The sequence below is a fragment of the Porites lutea genome, chromosome 5, assembly GCF_958299795.1.
Source record: "Porites lutea chromosome 5, jaPorLute2.1, whole genome shotgun sequence".
In the NCBI taxonomy this organism is placed as follows: domain Eukaryota; kingdom Metazoa; phylum Cnidaria; class Anthozoa; order Scleractinia; family Poritidae; genus Porites; species Porites lutea.
Genome location: NC_133205.1, coordinates 37,012,094 through 37,033,012, shown reverse-complemented (window position 1 = coordinate 37,033,012; position 20,919 = coordinate 37,012,094). Strand labels below are relative to the sequence as shown.

The 20,919-nt window shown below is 39.9% G+C and overlaps 1 protein-coding gene across 1 annotated transcript in view; it reads left to right on the top strand.

Moving 5' to 3' along the window:
- Nucleotides 1-20,919, top strand: part of LOC140937042 (E3 ubiquitin-protein ligase rnf213-alpha-like) — a 108,546-nt gene that overhangs the window by 346 nt on the left and 87,281 nt on the right. Inside the window, exons 2-9 of the mRNA XM_073386568.1 lie at nucleotides 8,626-8,930; nucleotides 9,181-9,326; nucleotides 11,818-12,177; nucleotides 16,162-16,370; nucleotides 16,715-17,007; nucleotides 17,477-17,733; nucleotides 19,344-19,574; nucleotides 19,701-19,893. Coding sequence (XP_073242669.1) covers nucleotides 8,626-8,930; nucleotides 9,181-9,326; nucleotides 11,818-12,177; nucleotides 16,162-16,370; nucleotides 16,715-17,007; nucleotides 17,477-17,733; nucleotides 19,344-19,574; nucleotides 19,701-19,893 — 1,994 coding nt within the window. The remainder of the gene's footprint in view (nucleotides 1-8,625; nucleotides 8,931-9,180; nucleotides 9,327-11,817; nucleotides 12,178-16,161; nucleotides 16,371-16,714; nucleotides 17,008-17,476; nucleotides 17,734-19,343; nucleotides 19,575-19,700; nucleotides 19,894-20,919) is intronic.

The window sequence follows — 20,919 nt, the reverse complement described above, 5'->3', positions numbered from 1 at the left end:
CCAGGCTTTACTTTCGGTTTGTCTCGCTTTATGTTGCTTCGGTTCGGCTGTGTGTTGAAGACAATTACTGTTTAATTCCCATAACCAATCACTTTGAAATCGAATTACAAACTTATTTTATGAAATATGTTTTACTATCATTTGTATTGCATAACAGACAAGGACTGCTAAATTGAGGTAAAAATGTTTTCTAGTTTGAAATATTTTGAATGAATAATCAACTAGGTATACCTTTCGATAGAGTGCCAACGAGCAAATAATGCGTAGTTGGATAGGAATGGAATGAATTCCTTTTCTTCCAACATTTGACAGTTTCTTGGTCCCTTCCTGTTGCAAGGATTATTTTCTTGAAAAGGTGTTATGCATGTATCAAGGTTCCAGAGAAGAGTCAGTTCTCAGACTCCTGTGGCTTTATGAACCCTCCCTCAATTTACGGTCATGTTGTTCCGTGGTCAGATTGTTCCAATTAATAGTCAGATAGTTCCACAAAAACATCAGTTCGTTCCACATATGTTATATCTATTTTCTAAACTTGTAAATGTGATCTGAGTACAGAGTAGCGCTCGGAACATTGATGAAAGTATTTTCAGAACTATTTACATAGTAGTGAGAGCGTTGTATGTTAATTTCACTATGCATTGCAGAACGATGTGAGAACTGTTCAACAATAGCGAGAACTTATGTTTATCGATTTTTGACCACAACACAGAAAATAAAATAAAGTACTACATAGCCTTGCGTGTTTGTTAGCGCACTCGATGTAAAGAGGTTCGGGCGCCGGTCAGTGTAAAACTAAGACTGCAGACTGCAGACTGCGGACTGCCGACTGCGGACCAGGGGTAAAATGCAGACTGTGTGTAAAATGCAGACTGCAGACTAAGAGTAAGTACTACATAGCCTTGCGTGTTTGTTAGCGCACTCGATGTAAAGAGGTTCGGGCGCCGGTCAGTGTAAAATTAAGACTGGAGACTGCAGACTGCGGACTGCCGACCGCGGACCAGGGGTAAAATGCAGACTGTGTGTAAAATGCAGACTGCAGACTAAGAGTAAAACGCAGGCTGGGGTAAAATGCAGACCGAGCATAAATTGTAGTCGTGGAAGGGTTTAGAGGCAAAAAAATCCTGCAAATACATGTCAACGAACACTTACTTGACGACATCTGCTTTCACAAATCCATTCCTTTCTTCTCTGGAACGTCGTCGACGACCCGAAAACATAATCGCAATCTTGAACCTTTTTTCCGTCCGAGAGACTTCACACTTCAACTTTAGATGTGAAGTTTTCGATATACGTGACCAGGGACCATGAACTGGTACAACACAACGATGTTTACGTTTAAATGAAAGCTGTTGACCCAAAATACTGTACAGGAAGAATTATGGCGATAAAAAAGGGAGTAAATCATTCCAACAACAAAGAAAGATGTTCTGCAGGAAATTTGGATGGTTTTCTATAAAAGTACTGCAAATCAAGGTACGCAGACTTAAGCTGTTCGGATGTTAATTGAAACTTCTGGCGAATGTGCAAGTCACTTCGACTAGGAAGCGATTAAGTGTGTAAGTGATCCCGGCTAGCTATTTCACCGATTTGGAGAAGAAGGAGCACAAATGTTTAAAAAAGTCTACAGTCTTTATCCTGCATTTTGTATCCAGCCTGCGTTTTACTCTCAGTCTGCAGTCTGCATTTTAAACTCAGTCTGCATTTTACCCCTGGTCCGCAGTCTGCAGTCTGCAGTCCGCAGTCTGCGTTTTACACTGACCGTTCGGTTCGAGTTTGCTAACATGCCGAATTCGCTGACTATGTTAATTCACAATTTAGAGTTCGTTTTTATCCATGAACTACGAGCAATATCTGTAATTTATACTCCCTATCTCAGTTTTAAACCTGTTGCCGTAAAAAGATGAAGCTTTTGATAGCCACAATAGTATATTATTAATGCACATGTTATCGGTTTGCCCTGGGAATAGACCCCCCCCCCCGGCCAACCAGGGGGGTTGTAAAGTGGGTGGAGCAAGGTTGAGGGTTTCCCCCAGGGGTGGGGGAATTTAATGAGACAAAGTCCCCCGGGTCAAGTGCTTCTTAACGACAAATATAACTGTTTACTTGACGGAGGGGGCGTTTTTATGAAATTTGGGCATGAAATTTAACTCATACGTGTTGGGCTTGGAGAAACAGTATAATATCTTTATTGAACAAAAATCACTACAATGAAAGAATGCCTGAAGACAGATTCACCGAGGTTAGGAGAGACTGATTGTATTTCCATAGACTACTTAAGATGACCTGAACTAATCTACCTCATTAAATGCTCAAAAATTACAGTTATTGGTTGTATTTCATTTTTAAATAAAGTCTACGAGACCTCAGCGTTCTACGTTCGTAGTAAGAATGATCAGTGATAGGTGTAAGAGATCTGAAAATACATTGACCCCGTTGTTTTGCAATAAACGAATGGAGGAGTGATTGCTGCTTTTAGGAGTCAGTTAAGAGGATCGTGTGCAAATTGCCAAGTTTTAGTTTGCTTTTAACCGCTTCGTTGATTGTGATTGTTGCGAGATTGAAGGAATTCTCGCGCTCAGGATGTCCTTGGGAGATTTTTCCTTCCTAAAAGAGACAATCGGTGGCTGGTTAAAGATATCGTTTAAGCTTGGGTTGCTGTTGAATGATGTCCCAGTGTTTCATGAGAATCTTTTTGAGATTCGGTGTGGCCGGATTGTAGGTATTGTAGGTAATAACAAACTGTAAAATATCTTATGTTTGCTTTGTTGCGAAGAGCCTCGTTTCTGTCGGTAAACTTAACTTCAGTCAGTATTTCTTGAACGAGCGTTAAAGGGTAGCCTCGTTTAAGGTCTTGTTTGCTTTGTTCAAAGTTTTCTCTAACTGATTTAGTTGTTAAAAGACGTAATGCTTCTCCTTTTATAAAACCCTTTTTGCTGTAAATCCCCATGATGCCATGATATCCCCGTGATTACCGTCCGCGATTTTACAAAATTTGCAATTCCTCTACCCTCTTCTCTTCGAAGTTAAAACAATGTCCTGGATTTTCCCCTACCCAGGGGCAGAGAATCCAATCTATCCCTTGTATTCTCCGACATATTCCCCTGGCTGGCCCGGGGGTCTATCCCCGGGGCGAGCCAATGACATGTGCATGACTTCGGCAATCACGGTGTGGCTTTAATTGTAAGACTTCGTTCCATTTATTTAACTTTTTGATTGATACACTGTCCCGACTTCTCACGCGCTTATAACATGGTTCGAGTTATCGAGGGTAAAATTGTATAGAAATGATCTGAAGGGAAACAAAAATTACTTCGAGTTAGCGGGAGGTTCGACTTATCGAGGGTTCTAGTTACCGAGGGTAAAATTACAGTAAATGTAAGAAGGAAATCCAGCGGAAATCGACTGTGGTTTGTTGACCTTTTTTTGGAACGAACTGACTTTTTTGTGGAACGATGTGACTATTGATTGGAACAATCTGACTTGAAAGGATCTGACCATAGAACGAAATGACGGGATACCTACCCTCCCTTAATATGACACTTCAAACTTTTGTATACTATTGTAGCATCTTTTCTGAAAGATAAAATCAGCTTTGCAGAGGAAGCGATCGGTAATATTTAGGAGGAAATAAGAATGATCGTTTCTCTTACCAGACATCTTACCACTCCAGCTAAAAAATTACTGTCGGTTCGGTTTCACTATGTAGATAAATATTTGTGCAGTTTAATCATTTAAACCTCCTTCCAAATTTCCCAAGGCTTTTTTTTTTTTGACGCGATTGAAACTTAGACTTATTCGCTGCTCTGCCTGAAATATTTTCTAGGACATGTGATGTACGGCGCGTCGGTTTCTTTTTTCATTTTTTTAGAAACTCGACCGATTTCGAAAAAATAGCGTTGTTGTCTTCTCCTTTGTTATTCGCTTTAGGCTTGTAATACTTTTTTATTCTTAGTTTTTCGTTTGCTGGTTAGATTTTTCCCCAACATCAGATTTTCCAACAGGGACTATTGTGGGTTCTCACATGACGTCATTAAAATTCAAACTAAAAACTATCGATCCTACCGAGATTTTACTTTCACGATGCATTAGAGCAGCTGAAAACTAATTTTCATACAAATTTTCGCTTCAAAAGGGTTCTTGGTTTTGTGATAGAGTACACTTGAATTTCTAAGCTTTTGCGTGACGCGGCATTTACATGACGGCCAAGAGAGCTGTCATGTAGGTTAAAAAAATGACCTGTTTCAGGAAATTTTGCCATCTAAACAGTTATGTATTAGAAAAAGTATTACTTTTATGTTTATGAGTTTCTCGAAGAATAAATTCACGTTCGGTAACAGATGTTTCTGTTGGTTTCTGTCCGCCATGTTGGAGCTCATCTAGGTGAGCACCAGCATGGCGTCTCCATACAAATCTCTGTAAGTTTGGGTAAAACATTTCTGCGGATATCTCGAATACGAAATATTCCTCTGACCTGAATCTTGGCGAGGGTCTTTGTATATGTACCTCCTTTCATTTCCCAGATTCTGGACTTTATCTATTGAACGGTTTTGATCTATTTTTTATTTTGATCTATTTTGAATGGCGTGACACTGAAAACCCAGCAATATTCTTCTTATCAAGCCTTCCTTATCTTCTCGTGTAATCTGATCCCTTTTAGTGGTGAGAATTGCTTGTTCCATATGAAACATTTTTGTTTTACAAGCTTCTCTTCGTTAAAACTTTGTTGCCCCCAAAATTAATGCAATGGATCAAGTACTCATCGCAGTTATATTACGCAGTTCACAAACATGATTTTCATATATTCATAAGTTAATCATCATCCTTTCACGGGTTTATAACGAACCAATTCATCGACCTGCTCCCAGCTGGATTGTTAGCTTAATTGGTAGAGCGCTGCACCGGTATCGCAGAGGTCAAGGATTGGAATCTCGTACAAGCCTGAATTTTTTTGGGGTTTCTTTTCGCAACTGCAAAAGTTGCGTATACAGTATAACTGCGATGATCTTTCTTCATATAATTCTTCACTCCGCAGTTCACATATATGATTATCATATATTCATTACTGGTTAATGATGCCTAGGAATCTTCTTAGACCTGACTGATCTTTGGGGGTTTTCATCTCCCGTGTCGCTTCAACTCTCTCGGGGTTAACACGTACGCCACCGCAATCAGTGATGCTGGCTAGATACTCTACTCAAGGTTTGGAGAACTCGCACTTAATTCTCTTCATTGAGAATGAGGTTACCCTCTTGTAGCTTGTGAAGAGTTCCTTCCAGGTGCTTATCATGTTCTTCAGTCCAAAGACTAGAATACCGTCCATCTCACAAAGGGCAACATGAGTTCCTTCCTGAACTTGCAGACCCGCTTTTAAAATAGTTCAGGGGCAGAACTTATTCCAAAGGGTAGGCGGTTGATGCAGAACCTCCCAACTGAAGAGATAAAAGTAGTAAGTTTTGCTGACTCTGGCAAATAGACCAATTTGCCAGAATCCTGAGTTTGCTTCGAGTATGCTAAACACTGTCGCTCCAGTTAGTTGGGCTAGGGTGTGGTCTTCATTCGGCAGCGGGTGCTCTCATTGAGGTTTGTTAAATCAACACAGATGCGTACTTTGCCGGTAGCATTTGGTACAGCTACCATTCCAACACTCCATTCAGTTGGTTCATCTACCTTGGAAATGATTTGCATTTGTTTCATCCTGGAAAGTTCTTCTTTGACCTTTGTAAGAAGGGGTACTGGAACTCTCCTGGAGGTACTGAGTGCGTACGGTTTGATATCAGGTTTCAGCTTAATGACGTTAATAGGGCTACGACGTTTTCCAATCGGGTGAAATTTCCTGGAAACGTAGGTCTGTGGATTCCACAGCATCAATCTTTTTTTATTATAGTAAGAGCTTAGATAGCTGGACGACGAGGCAGGGCGTTGCAGGCAACATTTACTACAAATATCTACTGCTCTATTGTTTTGCCTCCTTTGTGGATTTTTTATACAAAACATCCACGCACTAGGAGGGAAGAAGTATGAGCAGGACCAAACAATGTCTTGCTTGGTTTTACGAGGGTTGGAGTCGGTCGCAGCGCTCCGTAAATCTTGTCGGCAATTACAGTTACGTCAGCTCCAGTGTCAATCTTGAAGCAAACTTATGAGTTAATAGTCAACAGATCTGCTGACCAAAAGGTCTTGTTCGTTTCAGTACCGATTTCGCCAAGAAACAAATTTCCATCTTTTTCTTCTACTTAGCCAACAGTCTTGAAGGATTTACAGACGGTTCCCCAGTGGCCTCTCTTTAACACTTGTAGCAAGTTGCGTCCTTTGCTGGACAGTTTTCCCGCGTCGGAGAATTCCCGCAGCGTTCGCAGCGTTTCAATGAAGGCTGAGTGGGCGATTTCTTTGGCGGCGGTTTCTTCGATTTTGGCCCGTTTTCATCCTTGAGCTTTTGAGTGTTCTTTGCTTTTACTTCGACCGCGTCGACACCTTTCTTTGAGTCTTCAACTTCTTTGAAGTCGTTTCTCAAAAGAGCTTGTTTCAATACAGCTTCGCTTTGTCGCGACTGACTGATCGCTTTTGTCAAATATAATTCGGGGACAAGCTGAAGTTTGTCCGACAACGTTTGGACTTGCATGCTCTCTACAATCCGGTCTCTGATCATCTCGTCCTTCAGAGTTCCATAATCGCAGTATTCGGCGAGTGCGTGCAGCGCTGCAATAAATGTTTCAACAGTCGCGTCATTTTCTTGGCGGCTCAGTTGGAATTTTGCTCGCTCGGAATTAAAATTTCTCCGAACCACAAAATGCTCATGAAACTTTCAACGGCGTGATTTGTTTCAGCTGCGTAGTGGTAAGTTTAAAGGACGTCAAAGTATCATCTGCTTGATCTCCCATAGCGTAGATCAGCGTGTTTACATGGCTCTCTTCTTCTTCTTTCGTCAGACCAGACAGATTTCGGAGCTTCATTATCAGTAATTGAATGGTTCCAGAGCTACTTGACTTCGATACCAAGCCGTGCGAATAAATACAACCTTGTCGGACAAGCTACCTGTCACCTGTGGCGTCCCACAGGGGAGCATCCTGGGTCCATTACTCAACATCTATATTAATGACCTCCCTTCGAATCCCGGAAACTGTTCACCACATTGTTATGTTGATGACACTAAACTTGTTATGTCCTTTCAACTCCAGGATAAAGAAGAAGTGATGACCAGGATGAACTAGGACATGTTGAGGGTTCGGGATTGGTGTTTCAGTAATAAGCTTTTACTTAACCCAGATAAAACAAAACTTATCAACTTGTCAAACTCCCATGGTAAATGACTTTTGCCTCTCTCTTTTGGGGAAGGAACTGGAACTTGTTACAGTGGTGTGGTGTGGTGTGGTGTGGTGTGGTGTGGTGTGGTGTGGTGTGGTGTGACCTTGGTGTGATACTGGACGCTAATTTAACATTTAACGGGCATATTGTTTCCACTGTGTCCTCGTGTATGTCATAATTAGGGCAAATCAATCGCGTTAACCATGTTGTTGAGAAAAACTCTTTGATTATTATCATAAACGCATTAGTTTTTAGTCAGCTATTCTATTGCTCCTCTGTTTGGAGCAACATCACCCAATCTAATCGAGACGGACTCCAAGCTGTACAGAATTTCGCCTGTAGAATTGTGATCGGGGCTGGAAAATTTCGTCCCATTACTTCCTTGTTAAAGAACTTGCGCTGGCTCCCAGTCAAGCAAAAACTATACTTTCCACTTGCTGTTTTAGTATTTAAGTGCATGACTCTATGTGCTCCAGCATACTTAACATCAAAGTTCGTAAAAAGATAAGCCGGCTCGACAAGGACAACCAGGAACTCGGAAATGTTGAGAATGCCACTCTTCCGCACTACTAGTGGCCAAAGGTCCTTGGAATATAGAGCGACGTCCTAATCGAAAGAATGCGGCGTCTATTCGAGGGTAATAATAAAACTTGGTACAACTTGGGAATTTACACCATCCAGTCATTTACGATGCAACAAATAAGCAGACATTGGCACCTTTAAATTACATAATATTGACAAACGATTTAGAGCAACTGTTTTCAGTGATTTAAGAAGAGTAACTTCTAAATAGACGCCGTCCTCGAATAAACACTGCATCGGAAACGCTAAAAATTTAATAAAAGCCGCGGCGTTTAATCGAATAAATACGGAAACACAATAGTAAAACTTTGAATAAATTCACACTGACGGCGGCGTTTATTTGAATAAATGTGATCAATGTAGTTTTTGAATACAGATGGTCATCAACGAGGTTGATGAAGCGTTGGTGAACAGGTGGTCTCTGTACAAATTATTGTAGTGTGACCCATTTGATAATGACGCAATTTAGCTTATTTTTCCACAGAATGATTAAATTAGCTAGAGGCCATAACTTTAAAAAAGATTAGATTCATTGACACTTGTTTCCTGCCATGCATTGCATTCCTTGTTGTAGTCGATTTAGGATAGGAATCGTGAAGCCATTCTTCTAACTACATGTACTTTAAAGTTCTTACTTAAGATATTAATACCTCTTTCGATTTTAGTGTTTTGAATTTGTATTTTGTCATTATACGCATATTTTATAACAAGAACGTTTCCTTTTATTTGCCCAACGTGTAGCAACTCTCCCACAGGATGTACAGAAAACGTTGACCCAGAAAGCTGACGGTACGTTCAAAGAATCTTCAGGGCCAGAGACTGTGAGTCCGCGCGAATCAGAGACACCGTTAACATCAGCTGAACCGTCCGTAAGCGCTCATGTCCCTGTCGAACCAGACTCAAATCTGGTCAAAAAAGGCGAAGTCCATTTAAAGGAAAATCACGTTAATTCATCTTCTCGAGAGACGGAAGAACAGGACCATCTCGACGAGGATACGGGAGGTAGTAATGACAGTGGCAGTGATGAAAGTGAATCAGGGATAGAGGTAATAATATGCTGTAAAGATTTCTAAATATCTTATAGTAACAAATTTTTATTGGGTTTACACGTTTACTGGTAAACGTTGTACGCTAGATTTATGAAAGTAATATTAGAACTTAAAGATGAGAAGTTGAGAGATATTTGTTTGAAGTTGTCACCGGTGTATTAAGGAAGCAATAGCCTTCACAAATAAAGAAGATTTTTTACTTGGTTATACCTTTATGCCATGATTATTTTAGTATTTATTTTTTCAGGAAAGTATTTTGAACTCGGGAAAAGATAAAGTTTCACAGAGTGAATCTTCAGAAAGGAGGGCTCCAAGTTCTTCCCATAAGGCGAGGAAAACTAAAAAAGAAAGGAAAACAAGGAGGGAAGAAGTACAAAGAGAGAAGGCAGCTCAGTAAGTAGTATTTTCCTCCCGAGGTTAGACCTGTAGTTTTGTACAGCTTCTATATGTTACAGGTTAAATTTGATTTCAGGTTAAAACTCTTCAATTCTTAATCTCCTTTGTCCCTTAGATTTCGGAGAAAAAAGGAAATTGAGAATCAACCTGGGTTAAATCACAATTAACCTGAAATTAAACTTAACCTGTAACATATACATTATTTTTGTAAGGCTGTGAACAAATCATTACGTGTTTCTTTAATATTTCTCCTAGGGAGCTTCAAGGTGAATGAACTGAAAAACGCCATATGCTCGTTTCAAGTGCAATTTGGAAATTTGCGGCCTAAATATGCTTGAAAAATAATCACGATTACAGTTTACGTACATGCCCTATTGCTGGTTCTTTATTTGTCAACTGCAAGTTGTGTATGCGACGGCGTAAATGTGCAGTCAAGTGTTGCAGACTTTTCCTGTGAATTGATCCCTTTTTAAACAACCCCACTCCCTTGTCAAAACATTTTTTCGTTTTTTTGACTTTCTGACACGCTTGGAAAGTATTTTGTTTAAAGTTTTCTTTTATGCATTTGTACTAAATAGTAGATTTTGGTAAGCAGATTTCCACTTGGACTAGCAAACGCTCCAGCAATGTCTCAGATTTTTTAGGTATACTGTATTGTTCTAGGTATCAAAAACACTTTTCGACTGACTTTTTACATCTATGTTTACATCTACATAAAATATTTATAGGTCTTGCCAACTGTAAGACTGTTGAATATATGACACATAGAATACATGCAAAATTAGTAAATGGAAAGATTATCAAATTTCAACTGCCAGAGAATCTGATTGTCTCGTAATCCTTTCGATTTTTTTCTATTCATAGTTGAGTGAATTCGTGTAACCCCTTCTGATGCTAATAAAAATGTCTAAATGCGAACAAGAATAATAGATGAGAAGGCACACACCAAACTGAAACCACTGTTTCAAATTCTTTTCTCAAAGAGCGTTGGGATTATGCCGGTTGCTAGTTTTGAATAGGATGCCGGAATTTCACTCGTGTCCCTTCTGAACTAATGAGAACAGCTACAATCATGGTTTAACGTCCTTGGGACAGTAATGCAACATTCAAATTTTTCTGTCACTTTTCGGTTCCCTCATGAAACAGTGCGTCTTTTTTGAAATTTTCTTGTAGTTCTCCCTCCCCCCACCCTACACAAAGTTGAAACTCGAAAAAAATGCTGGATACACACGTCCAACGTTGTTTGTGAGGTGAGGGGAGGGGTTGGACCTGTGTGAATTGGAAAATGCCCCAGATGTGCAAAAGTGTCCCAACACTTTTTGTCCATGATTGTAGTCTCGATCGCTGAATTCTCCTCATAAAATTGTCAAACGATCAGTGCTGCAATTTTCATCCTGCGGTGCGGGTGGTCACTGAAAGTCGCAGAAATCATTAAGAGACTGTCTCAGCGAAAACGGCCCATTTCGCGTGAAAAATCATTTTGCCTGAAACTGAAACGCGGTTCCACAACCGATTGCGTTCGGCAAATAGGCTCCATAACAAACCGTTGGTAAATATCATCGACCGGTCACAAACATGTGATAAGCACGAAAATGTCGCACTTGCGACTAATGCTTCACATAAACTGGCTTTACATGGGAACTGAGTGTGGCGAGAGATGTAAAATAGGCTTTTGTGAGTCAGTTCGGAAATGAATCAGGTAAGTCGTTGTTTTGACAAAATCTGCTTCAGATACATCCGTTACATTCGAGCTGAAAATATCGCATTAGCTGGCGTATGCATTGATACAAACGGTAATAACTTTTAAAATACTGTAATTGTACATGAGATTTTGTATGTTTTTTTCTCTTCGTCCATTTGTTCTAGAGCTTTCAACTTGGTCCCAAACGTCAGAAATAGGCTTTTAATCCAGGGTTAGTTTTGGCCTTTCTCTCCAAGGCAACCAGTTGGGGTCATATTTTTCTTGATTTTGTCTTGCCAGTTAAATTAAGCGAATAACTATTATTTTCAGGAAAAATTAGAGGTGTTTACCAGTAAATATGTACATAATTCATTGGTACAAATCAAACATTTTACAGCGCCGCAAAAACTGTTTAATATTTTTATTTTTAAGATGTGCAAAATGGCCGTGGCGGGACAAAATACTCAGCGCCAAAGCAAACCTATTTTAGTTATTATCTCGTTAAAGCCTTTCACTTGCCAAACAGAGCTTCAGACAAAATGATTTTTCACGCAAAATTGAGTGGGCGGTTTTTACGGAGACAGCCTCTTTGAAAGGCAAGTGTATTTCATAAATGCGACACGTATTTCATGCGTCTCCATAGACTTTTGCATGGCACAGTACATTCTTGGTTCAGGAAGCTACCATTTGTTTGGAAACAGTCAAGCATATTCAAGCGTGAATTTCACGTGCGCACCCTTTCTAATTGTGGTGAGCCGTTCTTTGTAACATTTAATAACGCGGTGATGTATTATACAACCTTTGCAGGAAAAACCTTCGAGAAAGTGATGCGCAAGACCAAGGATCAAACAAGACAAACAACAAAAAAAATAACAATATAAAAAAAAACCAACATGCAAGCAATCGTGAGCAATCTCACGATAAAGACAAAAACGGCGGTAAGGATGGAAAGTCTGGAGATGGTCAAGAGGAATATCCACCAGCGAAGGTTATGGAAACAGTTTACTTTGGTAAAATTATGGAAAAGAAAATGACCGTATTTTTTCATGCTGTTCTTGCTCCCCATTTCAAATTTGAGGAAAGTCAAGGTGACAGAATCTTCATGAGGTTTGGTGGAGTTCCTTTCGGACGTTTCCAGGATAATGTTGTTGAGGTGTTTCCAGAACGGTAAGCTGAGAATGTAATGTATTTCAGTGTGATTAATTCTGAGTGGAGCTGTTTCAAAGTTTTCTTGTAATTTCAGCAATAAAAAAGTTACATTATTGGTGAAGCAGTAAGCTCTTTAAGAGCTAGAAAAGTACTGCATACTGATTATAAATCATGACACCAACCGTCAGTAAAGAACGGCCTTCAACGCTTCGTCACCGCTGATAAGAAACTTCGCTCTGATAATTAGGAAAGGTCGAAACTGTAATGATTGAAGCTGATAAGAATCGAACATCAGGGAACAGTAGACAATTCAGATTAGCAGTGTTTTCTTGGTTAAAGTATATGTTTTTGGAACCTCATCTAGGACTTGGGCAAAACAGGAACAATCGCAATCAAAGTGCATTCTACGTGAAGTTTATGGCCTACAATTCGGCAAACCATCCGGGACATTACAACCTTTCCCACTAAATTTGAGAGCTCATTAGCTAAAGCACGAAAAATATCAGAAAAATTTGATCACAAAAAAGTTTTTTCTACTTTGAAATTCAAATTTTTCGGGAATCTATCCCGGTAACGTGTTAGTAGTATTCATATGGCTTGTGTAGAAGAGACATGAATCGTATCAAGAGAGAATTCTCTCTTGATCATATTCAGCCTCAACTGTTTGTATGGGACCGACATTTTTGGACTAAAATATCAATAAATAAGGTACTCGCTGTATAGCATTCATATGGTTATTTTTGTTTCACATGTCACATGTAAGGAATCATTTTCCCTAGTTTTTGTTCAAATCCTCCCGTTAGAAGGTTTATCATTTGCAGTGTTTTTAAAATCTACTCCCATTTTTAAGAGTGACGGTCAGGAAAAATCGAGCAAAATCTCGATTTCTTAGCAAGAGTTGAAAAATCGATGTCTTTCATTTGTTGTCCATAGATAGCTGTTAGGTAGATAAGAAACGTGATGTAAATTGTTCCCACCAAAAGCCTTTTGTTTGAAAGAAAAATTATAATATCGGTTTTCGGCGTCGGAGTCTCAAAACGGCCCAATCTAGCATCAACTTTCCTCGCGTTGGCAAACAACGCCGCACGGAAAAATTTAGACACTTCCCATCAACTGAACAACTCTTTTTCTTTCTCAAGAAGATACTATTAGGAAAATAGCGAAACTCGTTGAACTGAAATAAGTTTAAAAATGAGGACTAGGTTTTCACGAAAACAAAAACTTAAGTTTATTACTCATTTCAGTGTCATTTTCGACGGCAAAACTAAACATGTGGTATAACCCCAAATTCTCTTCATCGTAGTTAAATCACACATTTAGACTTTCATCTTAAAGAGACCTGGGAACTAGTTTGGCTTTTTAAAGAAAATATCTGTAAGACGGCATCGACGTTCAGGAAATTTCGTGGTAGGCCGGCTGTATAATAATTGTGTAAATTCTTCCAACTTTGAAACGCACAAAAGTAGATATTTGAACCCTAAATGCTACTTCTTCTTACTTCTTGTAGGTTTTCCCATTCCAAAGTTACTTTTATAATCAAGGAGTGAGGAACACAAGTCATTCTGGGTCAATTTTAGCCATTTTGAAGTACCGAACTCCACTGGTGGAAAGTCGTTCAGTAATAAGAAATGCGAAAAACGCGCGGGGGCTGGGGAGAGAGTCTTCCATTTTTCCCGCCGCCACCGCCCCCTTTCCCAAGTCGTGCGCGTCTTATTTTCGCTTTGCTCGTTTTAATACGTTCCCACTATACTATCTGAGAGCCTGGCACAGGCTACTTATCTACTACCTGGCGACTCTGCGTGACGATCTGTTCCGTGAGTGTCGTGACGTAACGTACTTTGAATTCAAAATGTCAGTCACGGAGTCAAGGTAGTAACGCAAATATTGGTTTGTACATTTCTATGGCGATGTTTAGATGAAGAAAAACTCAATCGCGCTACAGTTCTGGTACTCACTTTTTATGATGATAAAAGGCCTTTGACAATGTTAATTCACTAACGATGAGGAAACAAGAAGATATTTGGCATTGTTACGTTATATAATTCGAAACAAGGAATCTTCATGAAGCCGTTAAATAAGCTATTTTGGTCCCGCTTCACTAAATTTGTCGGACTTCGGTGCTTTCGTGTAGAGGCTACCTTAAAAAAGCCAGCAAGCCAATTTCCAGGTATGTTTTAGATGAATGTCTAAATGTGTGATATAACTAGGTTGCAGAGAATTTGGAGTTGTACCACATGTTAAATTTTGCCGTCGAAAATGAGTAATTAACTTAAGTTTTCGTTATCGTGAAAACCTATTCTTCGTTTTTGAATTATAGCCTGCGTAGAAGGCGTCGAAACGGGTAGGGGATAGGGAGAAAGGGAAAAAGGAGGGGGATTGGGGAGAGAGGGTAAAGGACGCCTGCTCTAAGAACCCCCTTTTTTTCATTGCTGCGGACGCCGGCGTCCGCAAATTTCTGATTCCTGATTCCTGGCTGAGCCGTGATGAGTAAATTATTGGCGTGCATCCTGGCGTGTGTTAGTGAGAGACAAACACGATGAAGGCATCAAGGAAATATGTTCTACTGGCATAAGCTTTGGAAGATCAAAATTACCCCAATCGTGTGGGAACTTCACGTTAAAACCCAAACTTTTCTCCCTTCCCCTTCCCCCCTCGCCTTCTTGCTCCTGCCACGTAGGCTATTGAATTATTTCAGTGCGACAAGTCTCACTATTTCCCTGAAAGTTTCTTCTAGTGAAAGAAATAGAGTTTTTCTGTCGATAGGAAGTGTCCAAATTTCTCCGTGCGGCTGTGTTTGCGATCGCGAAGAAAGTTGATGTTAGCGAATTTCATGTTAAGAATTGGGCCATTTTGAGACTCCGACCTCAAAAACCGTAGTTCACATTTATGATTTTCATATATTCATAACTTCATCATCCTTTCACCGGTTTATAGCGAACCAATTCAACGACCTGCACCCAGTTGGCTTGTTAGCTCAACTGGGAAGAGCGCTACACCGGTATCGCAGAGGTCAAATCGAATCCCGTACAAGATTGAATTTTTTCAGGCTTTCTTTTGGCAGCTGCAAAAGTTGCGTCTTTAACTGCGATGGTCTACTCTCATATAATTCTTCACCCCGTAGTTCACATATACGATTTTCATATATTCATAACTTTATCATTCTAGTTTTTATCGGAAATAAAAGGCTTTTGGTGTAAACAATTTACAACACGTTTCATATCTACGTAAAAGCTATCGCAGAAATAGATTTTTCAATTCTTGCCACTCATTGCTCGATAGTTCCTGACCATCGCTCTTAATAACATTTTTGCAAACGCTCGTCCAAGGAGGTGCACTTACTTGAAATTTCCCCCTGGGAGTCTGTTCTTGCCGTACACACATTCTGGGCGATGTAAATGGTGATATTTCACAGTGATTTTGTTACAAATAGTTATGGTGAGTCCTGGGACTCATCTTGAGCACAAATCATGAACATTTGAATCCCAGTTCAAAAAACAATGAGTCCCTGGGTCTTTTGTAACCACACAGTTTATCTGAAGACAGACTCCAAAACTCTGTATTACAGTTTAGTGAAATAAAAATGTACTCCTTCTTTTGTAAAGCGCAACAAAAACTGAAAGAAATACGCGTCGTTTAACAACAGCCACAAAAAGTGTCACAGAAATCACACAAACAGGATATTCTACAAAAGAAAAAAAAAAACAATTATTTTCTACAAACACATCTTCAGATCGATCTTTGCGTCCTATTGGAAGCATAGCACAAATTGTTTTGCGTCTTTGGGGATTTTTATGTGTCAGGGACGCAGGACGCAGAGGTAACAAAATCACTGAAATTCCAGCGTTGACAGCGTTCACAGCAATTTATATCGGTAGTGGTGGTGTTATAGAAGTGGCTGTAGCTGTTGTATATGTGGTAGCAGTAACACCGCATCAGCAGTTGCAATAGTAATTGTAGCCAACTGAATCTGATGATGAAATTTTTTTAAAATTTAATATATAGATATTTGGAAAACGAATTTCTCTTAGTTCAAGCGACGCTTTTGGTACCATGTTCATACGTGTCTTGCAAAGTACCTTACAAATACGTTGTATGGAAAGAAAAAAGAGATTCAAAAGACAAGCCAAAGTACCTCTGGGATCACTTAATAGGCTGGGGACCTTACAAGAACAGATGTCTTCAAATACCAAAGGACAGATCTCTACCAGAAGGTTTTTGCTTCTTTGTTTTGTAGTGTTTTAGTGTGTTTATTATGTTTGTCGTTAACCTGTTCCAAACATTTGTATTTCGTTTGTGTAGCTGTTGGGATACACGGGGAACAAAAACGTCAGTGGTGCCAAAGAAGTCTTTTCTTCTCGGCATTTTATGTCTGAAAGAAAAGGTTAATAATGGCAAAAGTGGTATCTCTTTAGTTAGTGACACAAGCGACTCAAAAAAGACCGGGTTCTCCTAACAGACGTTGAACCTTTGACCTTCCGTTTACTTCTACAGATGTTCTACTATTGAGGTTAACAGTGTTGTTTCTCAACTAATTTTTTTTGCCATTCTTCTTTAGCTGTCTGGCACCAATATGATGACGCAATTTTTATCTCACCAAACTGGTTTCAAACATTTCGCAACAAAATGCCATTTTTGAAAAGTATGGATCCTACTGAAGGACGAAACATCGCTACTTTGGAAATGCTGCCCCCCTGGGAAGGGTTCATTGTGAACGGTGCCAGTACTAACATTTCTGCTTGGGAGGCCATAAAAACTGTCAAGGATTTATCTTTCTGTATGACACAAACACAGATGGAGCAAGATGGCCGCGTAACAAAATATGTTCCAAGTTCATATGACTTCAACAACGTTAGTTGTCTTCTAATTGGTTGCTTAAAGTCATACTTTCAATGTGAAATCAACGTCCGTTCAAAGAATTCATTAGTTATGTAGAATATAGACTTGTTGTAACACAGTGAATGGTTTGAACCCGGGAGGCATGTCGCGTGCTAAGTTTTCGGCTGGTCTCATCAATGTAAGTGATCTGGCAAACGCACCACCAACATTTGTAGTCTCCATAGGCAATAATATCACGGCTTTACTGACGGACAACCAATAACATGGCGATTTAACTGACCAATCGGTTCAATAACCATGACCTTACGAGATACGTCTAAATTTGGCTCTTTAGTTGACTACCGCACACTCACCATCCAGTCACTGTCAACAACACGATCCTATTGGTTCTATTCACCCGGATGCGATGTTCCTCTACTTATAAACCTCTTGTATTTCAGTATTAAACTCTTCTTAATTTGCCCTTCTTTGCCATTTATAGCTCCTGAAAGAGTATTTAAAGCCAAAGATTGAGGAGAATGCACTTCCTTTGTCAGATGCCCGAGATGGCAACAAAAACGTTCTTCGCCTTGTGTCGTCAGTGGCAATTGCTCATGTTCTTGTTTCTCACAAAGTGCGCCTCGATAGTGATGGTTACACCAAGCTGTTTTCATCTTTAATCCTGTGGCAAGATACAAAGGAAAAAACTTGTTGTGTACTGAAAAGAATCCTAAATTACTTTCCTAGCGAAGAGTGGCAGTAAGTTGTATAGTTTTTGTTAATTTACATTGATCTGGAGACCAAAGTGATGAATATTCAGCAGTGTTCAGTTGTTAAGTAGAAGTGTACGTATTGCTCATTACCACGAACGTGGAACAAACAAAAAAATAATCGAGTATCTGAAGGAATATAAAACCATAGCCTTCAATCTCTCTGTCTAATGAGAAGGCCAAAATAAAAAATAGGCTGTAATCGTAGCACGTAAACCGGCCTTTACTATTATATCACATCTGATAGTAAGGTCCTCCGAGGACTTGAGCCTGCGATAAAGTAACATCAAATAACTGGTAAGTGGAAAACTAAAAAGCACGTGAACTAGCTAAGTTGACATCTGGGCCCGCGATACGATCAAATGATACTGGTCAGCGGATACCTTATTTTGACAGCCGTTAATTGAACTCAACATGAAAGTCTAAAATCAAGGGACATGCAGGTTGCAGGCTGTCACACTTGCTAGAAAACGACATTTTACATTGGTTTCCGTGTGGTGCGGACGAACGGACGTATGGTCACGTGATTACTAAATTTTCTTGGATGCATAGATAAACAAATTTTATTTCCCCATAATATGCACTATTAGTCGGTAAGAGACCTATCAGAGAAACCACATTTGCTGTGGAAAACAGGGATATGCACTGCACGGGAGCCTCTTGTTATTAGGGAGTTTAAGATGCCACGACAGCGACGGCGACGGCCACGGCAACGAGAACGTTCAAAAAGCAATACAGCTGAACCCCGTTGGTGCGACCACCACCACCGTGTGGTGCGGACGAACGGACGTATGGTCACGTGATTACTAAATTTTCTTGGATGCATAGATAAACAAATTTTATTTCCCCATAATATCCACTATTAGTCGGTAAGAGACCTATCAGAGAAACCACATTTGCTGTGGAAAACAGGGATATGCACTGCACGGGAGCCTCTTGTTATTAGGGAGTTTAAGATGCCACGACAGCGACGGCGACGGCCACGGCAACGAGAACGTTCAAAAAGCAATACAGCTGAACCCCGTTGGTGCGACCACCATTGAACCATAAACTCCTGGTCGTAACAACGAGGTGTTCGAATTAACGGGGTCTTCAAAATAATTAAACGACTCCGTAATTTTGTGTTTTGGTCGAAAGAACGTGGTCGTAATAACGAAGTGGTCGTCGTAAGGCGGTGTTGCATTGTACGGCGAATAGGCAAAACGACAAATCTGCTCGTGTATGTTTGTATATTTCTTTGCCGTCACTGCACGACTACGACGTGAAAATGCCAAGTTATACGTTTTATGGAGGACGTGAACAAGCGACGACGAATTTCTTTCTCTTTCTTAACTTGGATATGGTTCATAAGAATTCAAATCTAAAAGAGCTTGCTTGCATTTGACAAAATAAGTGAGGTGGAATAATCACGACAGAGAGTGAAAAAAGCAAATTTACTTTCTAAGCGAAGGTTTCTCTGCTGTCGCCGTCATGGTATCTTAAACTTCCTAATGTAGATACTGCGGAGTCCTGTTATTGCAAGAACATGCAAGTCGAGGAACGTCCTTAAATAACAGTAAATAAAGCTTGAAGTTAATAGGCTCTACACCTTTCTTTTAGGAACCTTGGCGAATCTATTCAAGCCATTTGTAGGCATGTTGTGAGAGAGTACCACGACCTCCATGAGTGGTTGTATACAGTACCACTTGTTCATTTTCTGACCCAGGCATCAGAGCCTTTTAGCAATGAAGTGTTACTCATGGAGGAACCTAAACCTAACGATGACACCTGGTGGGGTGCAAATGGATTTACTACCAAAACAGTGAGAGAAAGGAGTTTCACAGATAACAGGTAATAGGAAGTAACTTGTTTGTGGAGTATGTAAGACAATCACGAGAAAACCGTGAGCGAGAGTAATTGGCTTAAAGTGTGTAACAGTTGTTTACTCATTCAATAACATTTGTTTTTTTTCCTCAGCTGCCCTTCCTCTATGACGAAAATGTTGTCTCCTTTGTTTGAACTGGATCCTCTATTCAGGAGAACGTTTCTCCTTTGTGTTCCTCCTGTAGCGTTTGGTAAAATTGCTACTTCTGGACTTTTTCCACCTGTTGAATTATACGTTACCCTTGCCATGGTGTTGGCTGGAGAGAAATTTATAACGTTAGATGAGGTAAATCTTTCGTATACTTTATCTGTTTCTCTCCTCAAATTGTCTAATTTTGCACAATGTTATATTTCACAATAAACAAGTAATTTAATAATTATTGGGCTGCCTGTGGCGCCGAATCTAGAAAAGAGTAGCGTCGGCGGACGGATCACGTTTCCCGTCCCCCTACGATGGGGTACCTTTTTCAATTAATGAGGGTAGGGTGGGTATTTTGCAAATTAAAAAATGGAGTTATACCGAAAAATAATGTTCTTGCATGAAGGCATTAGTGCTATATTTAATCCTAGGAAAGGAAAAAATCCAAGGTTACGATAAGTTCCTTTTGACGTTTTTCTCCAAGGTAACTTGAAGTCAAGTGTTTTCCCTTTCAAAACGTGATTGCAAATCTCCCTCTGTCTGTCGGTGTGTGCATCTGTTGAATGCATCGGCGTACGGGAAAAATTTTGTTGGGGGGGCTGAACATAATTTGCCCGAATGAAACTTGTTGGTCACAGATGCACAAGATGATTCTTTCGTGACGTCAAGTTTTCTTCGCCATGCCGTGAGAGCACGGGCGTTCAAAATAGTGCAAATATTTTCGGTAGATCGAGATGAACATTTCTAAAATAGAAAACCATGAAGTGAGAGATAAAACGTACCCATTTGAGCTCTAAAAGAAGTATGAAGAACGATTACTTCGACACCCAAATATGTCAATAATCATTTGCATGTCATAGCATTCTACATAGTCGGAGTAGAATTCTTTCTCGCATTCTTCACATTTCACACGGTATTGATATGATCTTTTACGAGACTTCGACAAAGACATACTTCAATCCACCAGATTACACGCACATGCACTCGAGAACTGACATAAATCAACATGGCCGCCAACTTATACGCAGTTCCAATCCCAGCGCGGTCTTGATTATCACTCCCAGTCCCTCGGCAGAACTCAGTGTTTTAACTCCGAGTAATAACAGCCATCCCGTGAAGTAGTACAGAGATCAGTTAGAAGATTAGGCGAGATGCGGGATGAAAACAAATAAA